The 16,433-nt window shown below is 52.7% G+C and overlaps 1 protein-coding gene across 3 annotated transcripts; it reads right to left on the bottom strand.

Annotated features, from left to right (window-relative positions):
- Positions 1-341: 341 nt before the first annotated feature.
- Positions 342-16,227, bottom strand: Cdr2l (cerebellar degeneration related protein 2 like). Of its 3 annotated transcripts, XR_005972677.1 has the most exons (6): positions 15,720-16,227; positions 6,335-6,447; positions 5,902-6,050; positions 3,999-4,163; positions 1,859-2,832; positions 342-1,076 (listed from the first exon to the last, which is right to left on the bottom strand). XR_005972677.1 is itself a non-coding variant. In XM_041636160.1 (5 exons), exons 1-5 carry the CDS (start codon positions 15,796-15,798, stop codon positions 1,938-1,940), a joined length of 1,398 nt encoding a protein of 465 aa, XP_041492094.1. In that variant the 5' UTR covers positions 15,799-16,227; the 3' UTR covers positions 342-1,937. The 3 variants fall into 3 exon arrangements, 2 of the variants coding, with proteins under 2 accessions (XP_041492094.1, XP_041492092.1); XM_041636160.1 differs by having other exon boundaries at positions 342-2,829; XM_041636158.1 differs by having other exon boundaries at positions 342-2,832.
- Between the last annotated feature and the right edge of the window lie 206 nt (positions 16,228-16,433).

The raw sequence follows: 16,433 nt of genomic DNA on the forward strand, positions 1-16,433 counted from the left end.
ATATTCCTCCTCCTGCTGATCGTGAATGCCCTGCTTCGTAGAGCTCCAGTTCCATAACGTCATGGGCAGATCACCTCACCTTGCTCTGGGGGAGCTCCCCAAGCCAGAATATAAACTCTAAGGCAGTATAGACCCTAGTGTTTTGTTCATGAGCATGCTTGGCATAGCTGGCTCTGCAGACACAGACTTTGTCAAGAGTTCAGGGAGCAGAGTGACCTCAAAGAAATGCAGAACTTGGGGGTGGGTGGAGCTCATATCCGCCCTCATTTGTAGTGGTGCACGGGAGGAGCCAAGCATGTGAGACGCAGAGACGAAATTGTGGCTCCACGGCCATTGCTGCTTTTAGAATACTGGTGCATATTTTATTAAAGAAGAGAATAAAGCATTTGCAAATATATTTCTCTCATGTATACTTCAAAGGTGACTCTGGTCAGCTGCTACAGAACTGGAGAAGTGAACAGGCCCGAACTCCTCCTCTACCCTATATGACAGAGACACACAGAGGGCCTGGAGGTGCCCAGCCCCAAGGGACGAAAGGTTCCGAGTTGCATGAACAGAAGGATCCAGATGACAGCAGGCATCACAGTGCCACCTGGAGCAAGGTCGAGTCTCCAGGAATGTCGGACATGCTTGGTAAGAAAGAGGTAAGGCATGGCGGTTCCCACTGGGGTCCCAGCACAGAGGCCAGAGTCACTGCCTCTCACTGGATTGTATGGCTCCTTTGATTTTGAGAAGGGTGGCAGAAGGAACCAGAAGCCCTGAAGGGCTGCTGAGGGCAAGCTGGGGACCTGGGCATCTCTAAGATGAATCTGGACTTCCTGAAGTTTTAGATTAAAATATTGAACCCTTGATCCAGGTTGGACCTCAAAAGTCCCCCCATAAAGGTGGGAGGTAAAGAGCAGACATTCTGTAGGAACGTGGCAAAGGAGGAATTTCTTTCTCAACTTAAAATACTTAACATGGAGTAAAGATCTTACAGTCCCTGGTGAAGGATGGGGCGGACGCTGGGACCTGGACTGGTGAAGCTCACACAGGACGTTCTGGAGGCTGCAGATGTGAACGGTCCCAGAGCTGGCCTGAGGAAGGGAGGAGTGAATGAGACATCATGGTCCCTGAGATGGGGGCAGGTGCAGAGAAGGGAAGGGAAGCAGAAGTGGCAGGACTCCCACCATCCCTGCTCTGGGCTTTCTGCCCAGAAGGTATTTCCAGGGTTGGAACTCTGAGAGGAAACGGACACTACCCAGGTATGGCTGCTGAGGGGCTCTCTCTTCTTGCAATCAGATTGGCTACAGAACTGTGGCGAGCTGAAGGTCTTTGCCAGGGCTGGAGGGGTACACTCGGGCTTGGCTAACGCTTCCTGCTCTGCAGTGTGGAAGCTAGCGATTTCGGCCCTGCTCAGAACTCCGGGAGTGGTACAGCTAGGGGGATGACAGTCATGGCTGGCAGAAAGCAGTGACTGGTCGAGGAGACCCCAGCACCAGCCATGGCTGGCTCTGAGATCCCCTTTCAAGTGTTTCCAGTTGTGGCAAGGCTCAAGGAGACCTTGCATTGCAAATCTCTCAGGAAAACAACTTTGGAGTGGGGGGAGGGGGAAGTCAGCTAAACAAGAAAGGCCTGCAGAAGACTGGCCACAGAGGGGGAAGCTGAGGGCTGAGAAGCCCCCAGGGTCAGTGGGGGGAGGGTGTTTGGCTTTTAAACCGAGCTGTGCCTTCAAGCTGAAGCAAAGTGGTCAAGGGCAGCAGGACAGGTGAACCAGGCCACCAACAGGAAATATGCTGTGTCCCCAGATCAGAGAGGCCTCCCTGCTCATTCGCCAGCCACTGGTCAGGATATATTACTGCGAAAAGGGCTCTCTTACTTGCCAAGAGGCTGCCACCGAGGCACGAGGGACCCCCCTTGGCAGGGAGGCAGGGGGAGGCTGCAGGCCTAGAGAGGGGTCACTTGCTGCTGGGCGTCTTTACTTTGGTGGCATTGATGTCTGCCTTGGTCTTCTGAATCCTGGCAAAGATCTCTTTGAAGAGCGCCTTGTACTCGGGCTGGCTCTGCTCCAGCCGCTTATCCACGGCCTCCACGTGCTGGCTTAGGCTTTTCTCACCCACCTTGCCCTCTCCCAGGCCCTCCTCGCCCCCCAGTAGGTCCCTCCATGAGCTGTCCCGGGAGATGGGCCGCGAGGTCTGCACCCCCGCGTGCCGCACCCCGGCACCATGCTGCCGGCATTTGCTCAGCAGCTCCTCGTATTTCTCCAGCAGCGCGTGGTACTGCTCATCCACCTCCCTCAGGATAGACATACCGCGGCTGCGCACACTATTGGCATGAAGCGTGAGGTTGCCAGCATGGCGGCTGGCTGGGTCTTTGGCCACGATGGCATTGAGTGCTGTGTCACTGCAGCTTTTGCGTACTGCATGGCTGGGGGAGGCTGCAGGCGAGGCGACACCATCCTGGGCGTTGGAATCATCCCCGATGCCTGGCTGGGGGTCATCAGCTTCAGGGGCCTGAGTGAGGGGCGCCAGCAAAGCCTCAGCCAGGTGCTCATCACGGGCCAGCAGGTAGGTCTTGGCCTGCTTCATCTGCTGCAGCTCCAGCAGCTCGGCCTCTAGCTCCTGCACGCGCAGGCGGCAGCCCTCCATCTCACACAGCTGTCGCTCCAGCTCCGTGTACTCCTGGAGTACCACTGTGTACTCGCGCTCTGCCCGCTCCTTGCGCTGTCGCTCCTGGCTCACCTGGGAACGCAGCACCCCCACCAAGGTCTGCAGCCGTTCGTTCTCCTGCTCCAGGGGCCGAGGGCCCAGCTCTAGCGAGGAACTGTGCAGGCGGAAGGCATCCTCACACCTGCTGGGGGACAGGCAGAGGTAGTTAGTCATGGTCACTCCCCCCTCACAGCTGCTGGGAGAAAGGCAGAGGTAGTTAGTCATGGTCAGGCTCCGAACCAAAGTGTCAGGCACTGGGTTCTCTTGTCCACCTGTCTAACTCTTCCTTTTGCCCCTCTGAGTGACCATCCACCCCTCTGACTTTCTCTCCTGGCTGGGAATGCTGACCTATATGGATTCCTCCAGAATTCTTCAGCAAAGGAAGACACAAGGGAAGGTTAAATGTGGGAACAAAGGAGACCTCCAAGTTGCGGGCTGGTGCTGGCCAGCCAGACCTCTTCATACCTTCTAGATCCTGTACTCTCTCTTCCTCTAGACCCTGATGCCTAGGGACGGTAGTGGCCCTGTTCTGTTGTTTCAACACACACTTCTTCTGCTTTAACTTTTTTTTTCAAGGCAGGGTTTCTCTGTGCAATAGCCCTGGCTGTCCTGGAACTCACTCTGTAGACCAGGCTGGCCTTGAACTCACAAAGATCTGCCTGCCTCTGCCTCCCAAGTGCTGGGATTAAAGGTGTGTGCCACCACCGCCCCAGTTGTTTTTTTAAAATGAGATCTTATACAGCCCAGTTGGACCTGAGGATGCTCGTGACATCTTGAAGCTCCTGTCTCCACCTTGTGAATGTTGGGATTACAAGTGTGCTCCACCACTCCGTTAGGACGTGTGGGGATCAAACTCAAGGGCTTGTGAATGTTAGCTACAGTCTTCCAAATGAGCCCCATCTCCAGCCTCACCTTGATCTTCTTCATTAACCTTTCTCCTAGGCTAGGGATTGAACCCAGGGTAACACACATTCTAGGCAAGTGCCTGGCGACATCCCCAATCCTGTATATAAGTAGTTGTTGAATTAAGATTTAACGGGAACCAAAAGGTTCAACACTTAACTCCTCCTAGGTTGGAAGCCTGGCTGTGCCGAGTACTAAACACATGACCTTTTCTCATCTGACTTGTACACAAAATAAATGTGATGATTGTTCGGTTAGCATAGCAATGCCCATGGCTGTCCTTAGCAAGCAAGCATCCTGATGGCTTGGACCAGACCCAGTCCTCCTCCCCAGCTACTGTCCACCGTGCTCCTTCATTCCTCAGCTGGAACTCTCGGAAGGCTGAGACACACCGGGGCCCTTGCCTACCGGGGGCTCGTGCACAGCTCTTTCAGGCAGGGGAAGGTATGGATGGTTCTCCTGCGCTCCCTCTTTTCTCGGCGAACCCGAAGTTGCTCCAGGCCTCGCAGCTGCTCCACCTGGGCTTGCAGTTCCTCGACCTGGGACTGCAGGCGCTCAATGGTCTCTGTCAACCTGGGATAGGATGAAGGCAACCAGGAGAGACATCTTTTTGTTGTTCCTTTCAAAGATTGTTAGGGCTGGAGAGAGGGCTCAGTCATTAAAAGCTGGCTCACAACCAAAAACATGGAGATTGATTTTGTATGCAGGTGCCTGAGGAGGCCAAAAGGGGGCGTTGGATCCCCTGGAACTGGGACAGGGTGGCTGTGAGCCACTCACTGTGAGTGCTGGGAACCAAACCCTGGTTCTAGAGTAGCAAACACTCTCAACCTTTTGGCCATTTCTCAAGCCCCATCTGGGGGAAGTCTTAAGGAGACGGGACGCCGCCTCACTGCCGTTTGTAGATGGAAGACATGGAGTTAAGGACAGACAGACAATCTTGAGCACACTGTCTGGAGTTAGAGTCTGAGAACTCTCTGCCATATCCAAGGACCTGCCCTTCTATACATCGTAGGGAGAGCCAATCACTTCTCCTCAGGCACCTTTAGTCCCTATGTATCTGTACATGTGTGCATGTTCATGTGTGTGTGGATACATGTGGAGGCCGGAGGATGACCTTGGGTATCACACCTTCACAAGCTAGCCACCTTGTTGTTTGAGACTGGCTCCCACTAGAACCCAGGGATCCTTGATTCAGCCAGGGTGGGACCCAGCCATCACCAGCTCCCCAGTTTTAGATTACGAATGCACGCTATTGTCTTTTACATTTTACACATGTGCCAGGACTTGAACTCAGGTGCTCACGCCTGTGCGACCAGGACATTTCCCCAACCCCACTTCCGGTTCCTGCATCACCACCACCACCCCACCACCCCGCCCCTCTGTCACCACCACCATACACTGCAGTGACATTTACATCTCTGCCTCCCTTCCCATGTGCAAGGTCCCAGAGGGCAGGTCAGAGTCACCGAATCTTTAGTGCCTCAAACTGAGCCTGGTGTGTAATTGGCAAATAAGCACAGGTGGGAGGTTATCTTCTGGAATACGGGTGACTTTTCATCCATCGCTTGTGAGGGGCTGGAGAGATGGCTCAGAGGTTAAAAGCACTTGCTGCTCTTGCAGAGGACCCGGGTTTAGTTCCCGCCACCCACACACATTGTGGCTCATGATCATCTGCAACTCTAGCTCCAGGGGATCCCGTACCCTCTCCTGGCCTCAGAGAGTATGGCTCACACACGGTGCACAGACACACATGCAGGCAAAACACCCACCCACACAGAATAAAAATAAATCATAAAAAGAAAGGACGGGCTGAGCAGTGGTGGCACACATGTTGAATCCCAGCACTCAAGAGGCAGAGGTGGGCCGATCTCTGTGAGTTCAAGGGCAGCCTGCCCTACAAAGTGAGCTCCAGGACAACCAGAACTACACAGAGAAACCCTGTCTTGGTGAAATAACAAAAAAGGAGGAGGAGTAGGAGGAGAAGGAGGAAGAGGAGCAGGAAGAGGAGGGAGAGGAGGAAGAGAAGGAGGAAGAGGAGGAGAAGGAAGAGGAGCAGGAAGAGGAGGGAGAGGAGGAAGAGGAGGAGGAAGAGGAAGAGGAGGAGGAAGAGAAGAAGGAGGAGGAGGGAAGGGACTATAGTTTTTACAAGATGAATGTCTAAGCACACACCGCACACAGAGCACACAGAGTTGACAGGGATGGCCTTGCTACTAGCCCAGGCTCTTCAGCATCGTCTTCTAAGAATGTGTGAGTCTCCCTGTCAGCCCACGTGTTCAGTCCTGGGCCTGTCCCTCACCATCCCAGCCCTCACCCGTGGATCTTCTGCTGGGCAGCCTTACTCTCCAGCACCAGCCTCTGATTGGTCAGCTCCAGGTCTCGGGCTGTCAGGTCCAGCTGCTCGTACACTTTGGCATGCTGCTCATTCACCAGCCGCAGCGTGTCCAGCTGCTTGGTCAAGTACTAGGGGAGGAGGTAAGGGTGGAACAAACCTTTACAATGAGGTAGGGACAAAGATCTCTGCCTGGCCCCCCTACTACCGCTAAACCAATCGACTTTGAGATTCGTGCTCGCTGGAGCAGGGGGTGAAGACCACGGTGCAGTAGGCTGCTTGGGATGGGTGGGCAGGTGTGGATTAGGAAAGGAAAGCTGGGAGGCCTTTGGTGAGGTGCACAAAGGCACACACAGGCCCCAGCCAAAGGCTCTTGAGAAACGGGAGGAGCGGTGCAGAGCCTGGGGTCCCTCACCTCGATCTCCTGCACTTGCTCCTCATTGGTGGAATACATTTGTTGCAGGGACTCCTCCAGCTCCTTGTTCCTCTCCAGCAGAGTCTTCCCCAGCTCCGCCGCCAAGTGCAAGTCTGGGAGAAGGGAGGTGGAGCAAACAGAACACAGAGTGAGGACAGCAGACAGCCCTCGTCAATGCCCTAGCATTGATCTGCGGCTCGGCTCTTGGTGACTCGGTGTCACCAGCACACAGGCTATTCTCAGGAGCCCTAGTATGGCTAGAGATGGAAACCAGGAGCTGAGCGTCTGGGCTGGTGTCACTTCTATCTCTTCTTGTCCTTCGTATATCTGGTTTGGTTTCATTTGTACAGGATCTTACTGTGAAGCCCAGGCTAGCCTGAGGCTCAAGATCCTTCTGCCTCGGCTTCCTGAATGCTGGGATTGAGAATATGTGCTACCAACTAGCTTGGTCGTTCTTTCTGCTTGATGTAGAAAACAAATGAGTACAGAAAGGTGAAAAGCCAACAATTAAAAAAAATTAGTTGAGCTGTGTGGTGGGGCACACTTTTAGTTTTAGCACTCAGGAGGCAGAGGCAGGTGGGTCTCTGTGAGGCTGAGGCCAACCAGGGATACACACTGAAACCCTGTCTCAAAAGCAAAACAAAACAAAAACAAAACAAAAATCAGCGAGGGTCTGGAGAGGCCGCTCTGTACTCAAGAGCTCTCTGCTATTTTTACAGAGAACCAGAGTTTGGTCCCCTGCAAGCAATCACGATTGTCTGTAACTCTAGCCTCAGGGGATGGAGCAATCCTCTTCTAGCTTTCATGAGGGGCACCTGCACACACACACACACACACACACACACACCCTTAAAAAAATATTGTACCAGTGAGATAGCTCAGTGGGTAAAGGCAATTGCTGCTGAACCCGAATTCACTCCCCAGGACCTTCTGTAGGGTAAAAGAGACAACTGAGGCAGGAAACCAACCAATCACTGAGTGTCCTGACTCTGAACCCAGAGTCAGAGAAAGAAACACACCCTGGATTTAAGACCTGGGCCAGGGAGAGAAACGTCTTCATCCCTGAACCCAGGACTAAACGACAGGTGCCCTGGCTCTGAAACTAGTGCCAGAGAAACACACTTTGTCCCCAGAATGAGAGCCAGTGAAAGAAATATGCCCTGGCCCTAAGATTAGAGTAAAAAATCTAAAAAGGACCAGAGGAAGAAACACAGTTTGACCATGAAGTCAGAGCCATCTCTGGCCAGCTAAACTGACCAATCCCTGAGCAGGGAAAAGTTAACCAATCCCTGTTCTCCCTGGGAAAACTCCGCCCCTAAGAAGCCTTATATAAAGAGCTGAAGTTAAGCGGCAGAAACAGCCACTCTCCTGGACTCCTCCTTCCCAAATAAATCTCTTTCTCAAAAGAGTCTTGGGTGAAGACCTTCATTCGCCAGTGCAGAGGAGGAGGACCTGGCTGGGATGTCCCTTAGGGGACTGAGCTGAAAAACCTTGCTGAGATGCTCCCTAGGGGGCCTCCGCAAGGCTGTGGAGCAGAACAGAAGAACCTTGCTAGGAGCTCCTTAAGGGGCTGAGCAAGGCCAGGGAAGGATTGCCAGACTGCTACATTTCTGAAGGGGGCTTCCTCTTGCAGAGCATTAGCAGAAGAAACTTCTTGGGCAGGAGAAGAAGCTGACAGCTATGCTAGGACGCTCCCTTGAGGGAGCAGAGCAGAACTCAGCTGTAGCGGCTCTCCAGGAGAGGAGCAGGATCCCTACATCCTGCGGGGAGACCATCCCCCACCACACCCCAGCTTCAGGTAGCCTGGCTTCTCCATAGTCAGGACACCTTTCGTCCAGGGCTGAGCTGTCCTAGTGTGGCTCTACCCCTCCAGAGCTGTCCTAGTGTGGCTCTAAGTATATCCTGGCTTCCCAATAAGTCAGGATATCCCAACACCACTACTGCACCACATTCCCCTACACCTTCATGGTGGAAGAACAGAACCAACCCCTACAAGGTGCCCTCTGATCTGCACATGCATGCCTACACACACACACATGTATGCAACACACACAAAATGAAGCACAAATGCAAAGCACACTGTCTTTGTCTGCATCTGCCTTTCTCCTATAACAACATATCACGGCATGTTTCTGTGGGTAATGCACATATTATTACATGTATGCACACTATTAGTGGATGCAGAAGACGCTACTGTATATATAAAGTTCTAAACACCTTCGTTTAGACGATCCTTACTGTTGGGTGTTTAGAGCATCTTTGAGTATTTTCTCTATTAAAAGGGAAACTATGAGCCTAGTGTGTTGTGGGATATTTGTACACTGTGTAAAGATGTATTGCTGTGATTGATTTAACAAAGAGCTGAATGGCCAATAGCTAGGCAGGAGGTATAGGTGGGACTTCCAGGCAGAGAGAGGAAATAGGAGATAATCTAGATGCACAGGAGACACCAGAAGATGGGGGGTGGGGGGGAAGGGAGGAAGCAGGATGGGCAGTATGGTGATGAGGTGACAGGCCTCGTGGAAGAGTGTACACCAAAAAAATATGGGTTAATTTAAGTTATAAGAACTAGTTAGGAATAAGGCTGAGCTTTTATAATTAATAATAAGTCTCTGTGCCATTATTACTACTACACAGGTGTGGTGTGCATGCCTAACCCCAGGACTCAGGAAACTGAGGCAGGAGGATCAGGAGTTTGAGGCCAGTCTAAGTTACATGAGATTCTGTCTCAAAAAACAAAACAAACAAAAAAACCCAAAACAAAAAACAACAAAAGCTTGAAGCTATGCCATAGGCCCAAGACCCTAACTCCTCAGGAGGCTGAGGCAAGAGGACCACAAGTTTAAGGCCAGTTTGGGCAACTCAGACACTGTCTCCATGGTGGTGCATGCCTTTGATCCCAGCACTCAGGAGGCAGAGGCAGGTGGATCTCTGTGAGTTCGAGGTTAGCCCGGTTTACAGAGCTAGTTCCAGGACAACCAAGGTAGTTACACAGAGAAAACCCTGTCTCAAAAAACCAAAAAATTAAATCAAAGAGCCAGAACCTGGAAACAACCTAGATGCCCTTCAATGGAAGAATGGATGAAGAAAGTATGGAATATATACATATTAGAGTACTACTCAGCAGTAAAAAACAAGGACTTCTTGAATTTTGCATACAAATGGATGGAAATAGAAAACACTATCCTGAGTGAGGTAAGCCAGACCCAAAAAGAGGAACATGGGATGTACTCACTCATATTTGGTTTCTAGCCATAAACAAAAGACATTGAGCCTATAATTAGTGATCCTAGAGAAGCTAAATAAGGAGAACCCAAAGAAAAACATATAGGCATCCTCCTGAATATTAACCTTCATCAGGCGATGAAAGGAGACAGAGACCCACATTGGAGCACAGGACAGAAATCTCAAGGTCCAAATCAGGAGCAGAAGGAGAGAGAGCACGAGCAAGGAACTCAGGAACGCGAGGGGTGCACCCACACACTGAGACAATGGGGATGTTCTATCGGGAACTCACCAAGGCCAGCTGGCCTGGATCTGAAAAAGCCTGGGATAAAACCGGACTCGCTGAACATAGCGAACAATGAGGACTACCGAGAACTCAAGAACAATGGCAATGGGTTTTTGATCCTACTGCACGTACTGGCTTTGTGGGAGCCTAGGCAGTTTGGATGCTCACCTTACTAGACCTGGATGGAGGTGGGTGGTCCTTGGATTTCCCACAGGGTAGGGAACCCTGATTGCTCTTCGAGCTGATGAGGGAGGGGGACTTGATCGGGGGAGGGGGAGGGAAATGGGAGGCGGTGGCGGTGAAGAGACAGAAATCTTTAATAAATAAATAAATTAAAAAAAACCCAAAAAATAAATGAATAAAAAATGTAAGAGGAGGGTAAGCATTTGGGTTTGGTAGCTCATATCTGCAATCCTAGCATTTGAGAGGTTGAGGCAGGAGGATTGCATCAGGTTCCATGGCAGTCAGGACTAAAGGGTGAAACCTTGTCTTAAAAACTTAACACCCTTGCCAGGTGGTGGTAACACACACCTTTAATCCCAGCACTTGGGAGGCAGAGGCAGGCAGATCTCTGTGAGTGAGTTCCAGGACAGGCTCCAAAGCTACACAGAGAAACCCCATCTCGAAAAACCAAAACCAACCAACCAACCAACCAACCAAACAAACAAACAAAAACTCCCCAAAACTTAACACCTCAGATTTGGAGAGATAGCTTAGTGGTTAAGAGTACTGGACCTGAGTTCAGGTCCCAGCACCCACATGGCAGCTCTCAACAGTTGGCAACATGGCAACACTAGTCCCAAGGGATCCAATGTTGTCTTCTTGCTTCTTTGGGCACTAGGCACTCACATAGTACACATACATACATGTGAGCAAAACAATCATACACGAAAGTTTGTAATCTTTGTTAGCAATCACTAACAAACAGTAAAGGGGGGCTGGGGATGGAGTTCACTGCTAGAAGCAGTAGAGGGGCTGCCTGTGTGAGGATCTGGGTCCCTGTCTAGAACTGCAAAGTAAGAGTCAAACTAGGATTAACTCCACCGCATTAAAACCTTAGTGCAAATCACTACCTCTTGTGAGAACACATTCCTAGAAACAGAATTAGCGGGTGAACAGTAGGCCTGTCTAACCCATTTGGCCAGAAGCAGGAAAGCACTGATTATTTTATTATTTAACATTATGAGGCCGTTTGTTAGACCAACCTTCATTCTAGGCTGAGGGTGTAAATCTGGACCAAGATTTGTAGAAGCAGCTTTTCCGGGGCCAATAAGAACCAGTGCTATTTTTATACATAATGATAGCTCTGCCTTCCCCTTCTGGTCCTCCTGGAGTTTTAGATAGATGGCTGTTTTGGCTACACCCTCTGCAGTGCGGCAGACAGGCCCATGTGGGGTCTTCCTCTTGGACCCTTACGGAACAGGGACGTTGGATGGGTAGATAGTAGAGCGTCCTGCACTTTCTGCCTAGGACAGAACACCTAGGACAAGGTGTTTCCTTGTGAAAGCCAGAGTGGCCTGATCAGCCACGGGACCTAGACAAACGGCCAAGTCTGAGAAACAATATCGCTCCCACAATGAGGGTAAAGTTTTCTTATTTCTTTTGCTTTGTTTGAGACAGGGTTTCTCTGTTGCTTTGGAGCCTGTGCTCGAACTCATTTGGTAGACTGGAATGTCCTCGAACTCACGGAGATCCACCTGCCTCTGTGTCTCGAGTGCTGGGATTAAAGACTTGTGCCACCACTGTCCAGCTCTTCTTTCTTTCTTATCTTGTAGCTCAAACTTGCAATGTAGCTGGCCTTAACCTTCATCCCTCTGCCTCGACCTCCTAAGTGCTGGGATTGTTGGGATGTGCCACACTGTCTGGTCTTATGTGGAGTTGGGGAGCCAAACCCAGGGTTTCTTGCATGCTAGGCAAGCATTCTACCAACAGAGTTGCATCTCCAGCAACTTTCATTGTTGTTGTTTTGAGGTGGGGTCTCATGTAGTCAGGTTTTCCTTGGTATGAGGCCAAGGATGACTTTGAACTCCCGATCCCATCACCTCTGTCTCCCAAGTGGTAGGATATAGACACGCTCAGATCAGGGGTCTGGTTGAAATAGCCAGAATGGGGCCTCTACAGCTACATTAATTGGAGAGGGCTTTGTGTCCTGACGTCACTGGGGAAGCAGACCACAGAAGCTCCCCTCTAGCTAGGCTGTAATGACACTGTCTGGAACAAACAGTTTTCCCGATGGGAACAAAACTGAATCGTGTAAATCAGATACAAACCCCATAGCCTGGGGCAAGTAACTTGCCTAATGAAGATGCCAAAATGTCCAGTCACCTAATATAAACCTAATAAGGTATTTGAGGACACTTGGGCCAGAGTCTGGAGTTGTCTGCAAAATCTGAAGCCTGATGTTCCCATTGTTGGATGACAATCTTGTGATATATCATGTGCTTGGGGATAATGAGTGTGTGTGTGTGTGTGTGTGTGTGTGTGTGTGTGTGTATGATTGGTTACGGGAGAACCTCGCCATCTTCTTAGGCTGTAACAGGATGGCAGTGTTCAGTTCATCCCCTTCCCAAATGTTTCAGGCCTTGGAACTGTTAGGTGGTCTAGGAAGTGACCATTGCTATACCATATACATGCTCGGCCTGCAAGCAGACCCTGCAGCTTAACCAGAATTCAAGGCCAGAGAAATGAGGAAGGGCCAAGGGCAATTTCAATACCAGGCTCCTCCTTCCAGGCGAGCTGGGCTATGTGTGCAACTCCTTGCTATTTGTAGGCTGGGATTGGGATGGGGGCTATACCACACTATGAAGGGAGAGACGCTGAAGACTGCCCACAAAGACAGCGAATGTTACTTGGTCGCCCTAGTGATCCAGGGATGATGAAGGAAGATGGAAAGGAAGCTGCCTGGGGAGGATGGGGAGAATCTCAGACAGACTCAGGGAAACTGAATCACTTTGCAAGCTAAGCTGGTCAGAGCTGCCTGAAGGGATGACGGAAGGAGTCTAGAAGCTGCAGAGCCAGGGGCCTGGAGGAGGCAGCTTGCTGAAGGACAGTGGCAGTTCCGGACTCAGGGGAGGGTGGCCTGGGCACTTGGAAGCCAGCTAAGCAGGATGCGGACACAAGACAAGAAAGAGCTTGCTATGGCTGGATCAATAGGCAACTCTGAACCAAGCCAGGAAGGAACTGAGTCTGGGATGCCACCTCCCCTCCTGGCTCTAGGGGCCTTCTGGGGCTTCCTTCAGGGGACCTTAGTGGTTATATGTAACCCCAGAGAAAACAAAAGAGACCCAGAAATCCCACAGCCCCTATGGCTTGGCATCAGGACGGAGCATGGCAGACTCTTCACAGAGAGGCAGGAAATAGGCCAAGGTGGGCACAGGTAAAGGTGACTGAGGTGGAGCTGGGGGTCCTGCCCCACAGGTACGAAAGTCAGGAACTCCGGAAGGCCTTCGGGGGAAGCAGGGTGGAGATAAGCTGCCATTTTCCTAGCCACGTCAGAGCATCCCCTGGGGTGGAGAACTCAAGGCTAGGCAGGAAGGGGAGTCAGGTCAGAAAATCTGTGACTCAGCGGCCATCCGTCAGCCTGGACAGAGGTGGTCACAGGTGGAGGAGGGGGTGGGCAACGGAAGAGCCAGGGCTTGCTTAATAATTAATTCATGACTTTTCTTTTCTATTTTTACAGGTGCTCATGGCAACCAGTAGAGGGAACAGAGCAAATCTAAGACCTCACCTGTCCTGACCACCTCCTGCAGAGGGGCAGAGGCACACCAAAGTCAAACACCATCTCTAGGGACAATCTCTTTGGGAAGGGAAGTTGGGGCTTGGTCCAGGGTAGGGGGGAAAAACAGGCCGGAAGGCTACCTCATGGGTGGGTGGGAAAACCACTCCACGGGCCACCCAGCAGATGGGAAGGAAAGACTTTGGGATCAAGCCCAGAGAAGGGGACACAGACATGGGACCTCTGATGTGACTGTCTTTTGGCAGACACTCCTCCCCATCACTCAGCTCTCCTGGGCTGGCACGCAGATCTGAGTGGCCAGCACTTCCTTTGTCCCCTACTTGTCCTCCCCTTCCTTCCTCCACCCTCCGGCTCACATCTCTCCTTGCTGAGGGGACCAAGCTGTCATACATACTTTGATCCCTCTCCTCATCTCCTCGCTGGAATACAGGATCAGGACAGGGATTCTGTCCCTAGACCCAGCACAGCCTCCCCCACCCCCCCACTGGCAGGAAGGCCCACTTTCCTCAAACAGTGCTTCATTCCTCGGTATCCCCCTGGTTCCTGGGCTCTGCCTATGACTGGAGCTGCAGGCCAGACCAGCAGGACCCAAGAAGAGAGCGATACAGAGCTCTTCAGCCCCGCTGGAATGGCGATTCCGGTCCCTCACCAGAAGCCACACCATCTCCCGCCCCTACTCTCTGGCTCCTTCCTCCCACATCTGGGCTGGGCATGGTGCCAAGCCTTCATTAGGGGTGCGGGAACTAAATGAGATTGCCACAGTATTAGCATCTGCCTCCCCTAGAGGCTATCTTCCACAGAACTCTGCTTTTCATCTTTCCTTCTGAGCTAGCCTCTCCCAGGAAGTCATCTCATAATCACTGACACTCAGAACATACAAGTGGGCCTCCCCTACCAGCCCTCCTGTACCCGGAGGTCCGCGGCTAGGACCCTTCCAAGGTCCCAGGATGATGTCTGAAATTCAAATGAGGCCAACAGATGTTTCCAGAGAAGAAAAGTTTTAGGAGTAGTGGCCAGGACAGAGAAGAAGGTGCCACATAAACATGGGGCAGTTCATAGCACAGGGATGTCTAACCCATCGCCCTCCATCCTACACAGGTCTCCCAAGAGTCTGATTCACTGGCAAGAACAGAGACAGCTCCTGGTCTGCAGGTGAAGCCTGGCAGCAAGGGGAAGTGGGTCAGGAAACAAAGGCTCCAGGATGCGAGTGCATGCTTCCCATCCTGGCAAAACCAGAGCTCAGGGACCCTGAGGATGGAGACCAGGCCTCCAGGGCACACTGTCTGCTAGCCTTGGGTTTGAATAACTCAGGGCTTGCAGGTGACTGTGGGGAGGTCACTTTTCCCTTGATGCAGTTCCTCACTCCCTCAAGGTATCGGCAAGAACAGGCACCTTGGCAAAGAGGGTGGAGCAGACTCCACTCCAGCAGGCTTTGGCCTTGACCCTGACCCTCTCAGGCCTCCCCACCTCGGCCAAGACGACTCCATCTCTCTTCTTAGTGATGTCACTTTAGCCACTTCATCACCAGCTTCCAAACCCCTTTCAGGCATCCTCCCTCTTTCCTGGGGCTGTCGTTCGGCAGAACGTGTGAGGAAGCCTAGTGCCGCGAAGGACAACGGGATACTTTTCTCGGGAAGGCTGGTTGGAGACTCCACATAAGGCTTCTCCACAGTCAGGCTGCCCGCACCACTCTCTAGCTGGGCAGAGGAAAGCCAGGTGGGGAAACTTTCTCTAGGTCTTAGAGCTCAGAAATTCTGGCCGGGACGAGTGCTGCTGATCTGGGGAGATGACATCTCAACACAGAGTACTCCCAGCCAAAGTACCAGGAATTCCCTGCGGCCACCTAGTTTCCGGGCCCCCTAACAAAACCCTACCAGGGACAACCGAGTAGTCGCTGCTACTAAGACGAGAAGGGTGATGGATGCCCCGTCAACTACACACTTTTGCAGGTCTCGGGTCTATCGCGTCCGAATCTTCCAGGGCAGCGCCCCTCTCGGTCCACGTCCCCATTCTCAAGACTCATGCTCTGTTTGGTGCACCAGGTCCAGCCCAGCCCTTTTCTAGGTGATACCGCCCAACAATGGAGTAGCGGCCAGGGGTCTCGGGGCACACGCCACTTCCTTTCCCACCGTGCTCACCCTGCTCCAGGTCCTGATGATCGTACCAGGACTCCTCCTCCTCTGCGGAGTAGTCCTCCATCCCCGCCGCTCTCCGCATGGCCCCGCGGGTGGCGGTGGGCGGGCGCTGCGGCAGCTCAGGGCCTGGGCTCGCAGCCCGGGACAATGCGGCGGAGGCGGTCCGGGCTTCCCACGTCGCGGGCTCGGGCTGCAGCGCCCCTTCGCCCACCTCGCGCGGCCGCCATCCGCTACCGGCCGTGCGCACAGCGGGGCCTCTCGCTCCCGCGCGCCCTGGGTCCCGTCGAGCTGGGGACGTCGGGTGTCGGCGGCACAAAGGGCGGAGGGGTGGGGACTGCAAAGCGGGACGACGGCTGGGACGACCCGGGACCGCCTGCAGGGCTGCGGCGTCAGGAGAGTGTGGGTGCCACGGCGGATACCCCCTGCTCGCCTCTGGCCCGCACACCACCCGGCCCGCGCCGCGACACCCGGAGCCGCCGCTGCATCTCCGCCCGGCCCGGCTTGCTGCTTCCCAGGCCGCCAGCTCTACGGGGTGGGGTCTGCCGCCGGAGGCCAATCATAAGGAGTATGCAAATAGGGGGCGGGGCCTCGGGTGAGGTCCTTCCTGGTGTCCTGGTCTGGGAATTGTTGGATCAACCCTATGTCCTTCTTTTTTCTCCACGTCCGACTTTTTTTTACGTCCGTCTGAAATTATTTTGTTTACTTATTGTTTGTCCT

The sequence above is a fragment of the Microtus oregoni genome, unplaced genomic scaffold (assembly GCF_018167655.1).
Source record: "Microtus oregoni isolate MIOR12 unplaced genomic scaffold, Mior012 000048F_ref0000485, whole genome shotgun sequence".
NCBI classification, from domain to species: domain Eukaryota; kingdom Metazoa; phylum Chordata; class Mammalia; order Rodentia; family Cricetidae; genus Microtus; species Microtus oregoni.

Bases quoted from the DNA above. Each gene is read 5' to 3' on its own strand.
- Cdr2l (XM_041636158.1), bottom strand. From the start codon at position 15,798: ATGCGGAGAGCGGCGGGGATGGAGGACTACTCCGCAGAGGAGGAGGAG. The intron at 6,448-15,719 runs GTGAGCACGGTG...CCCTTCTCCCAG, and splicing joins TCATCAGGACCTGGAGCAGG to ACTTGCACTTGGCGGCGGAG. The intron at 6,051-6,334 runs GTGAGGGACCCC...CTCCTCCCCTAG, and splicing joins AGCAAGTGCAGGAGATCGAG to TACTTGACCAAGCAGCTGGA.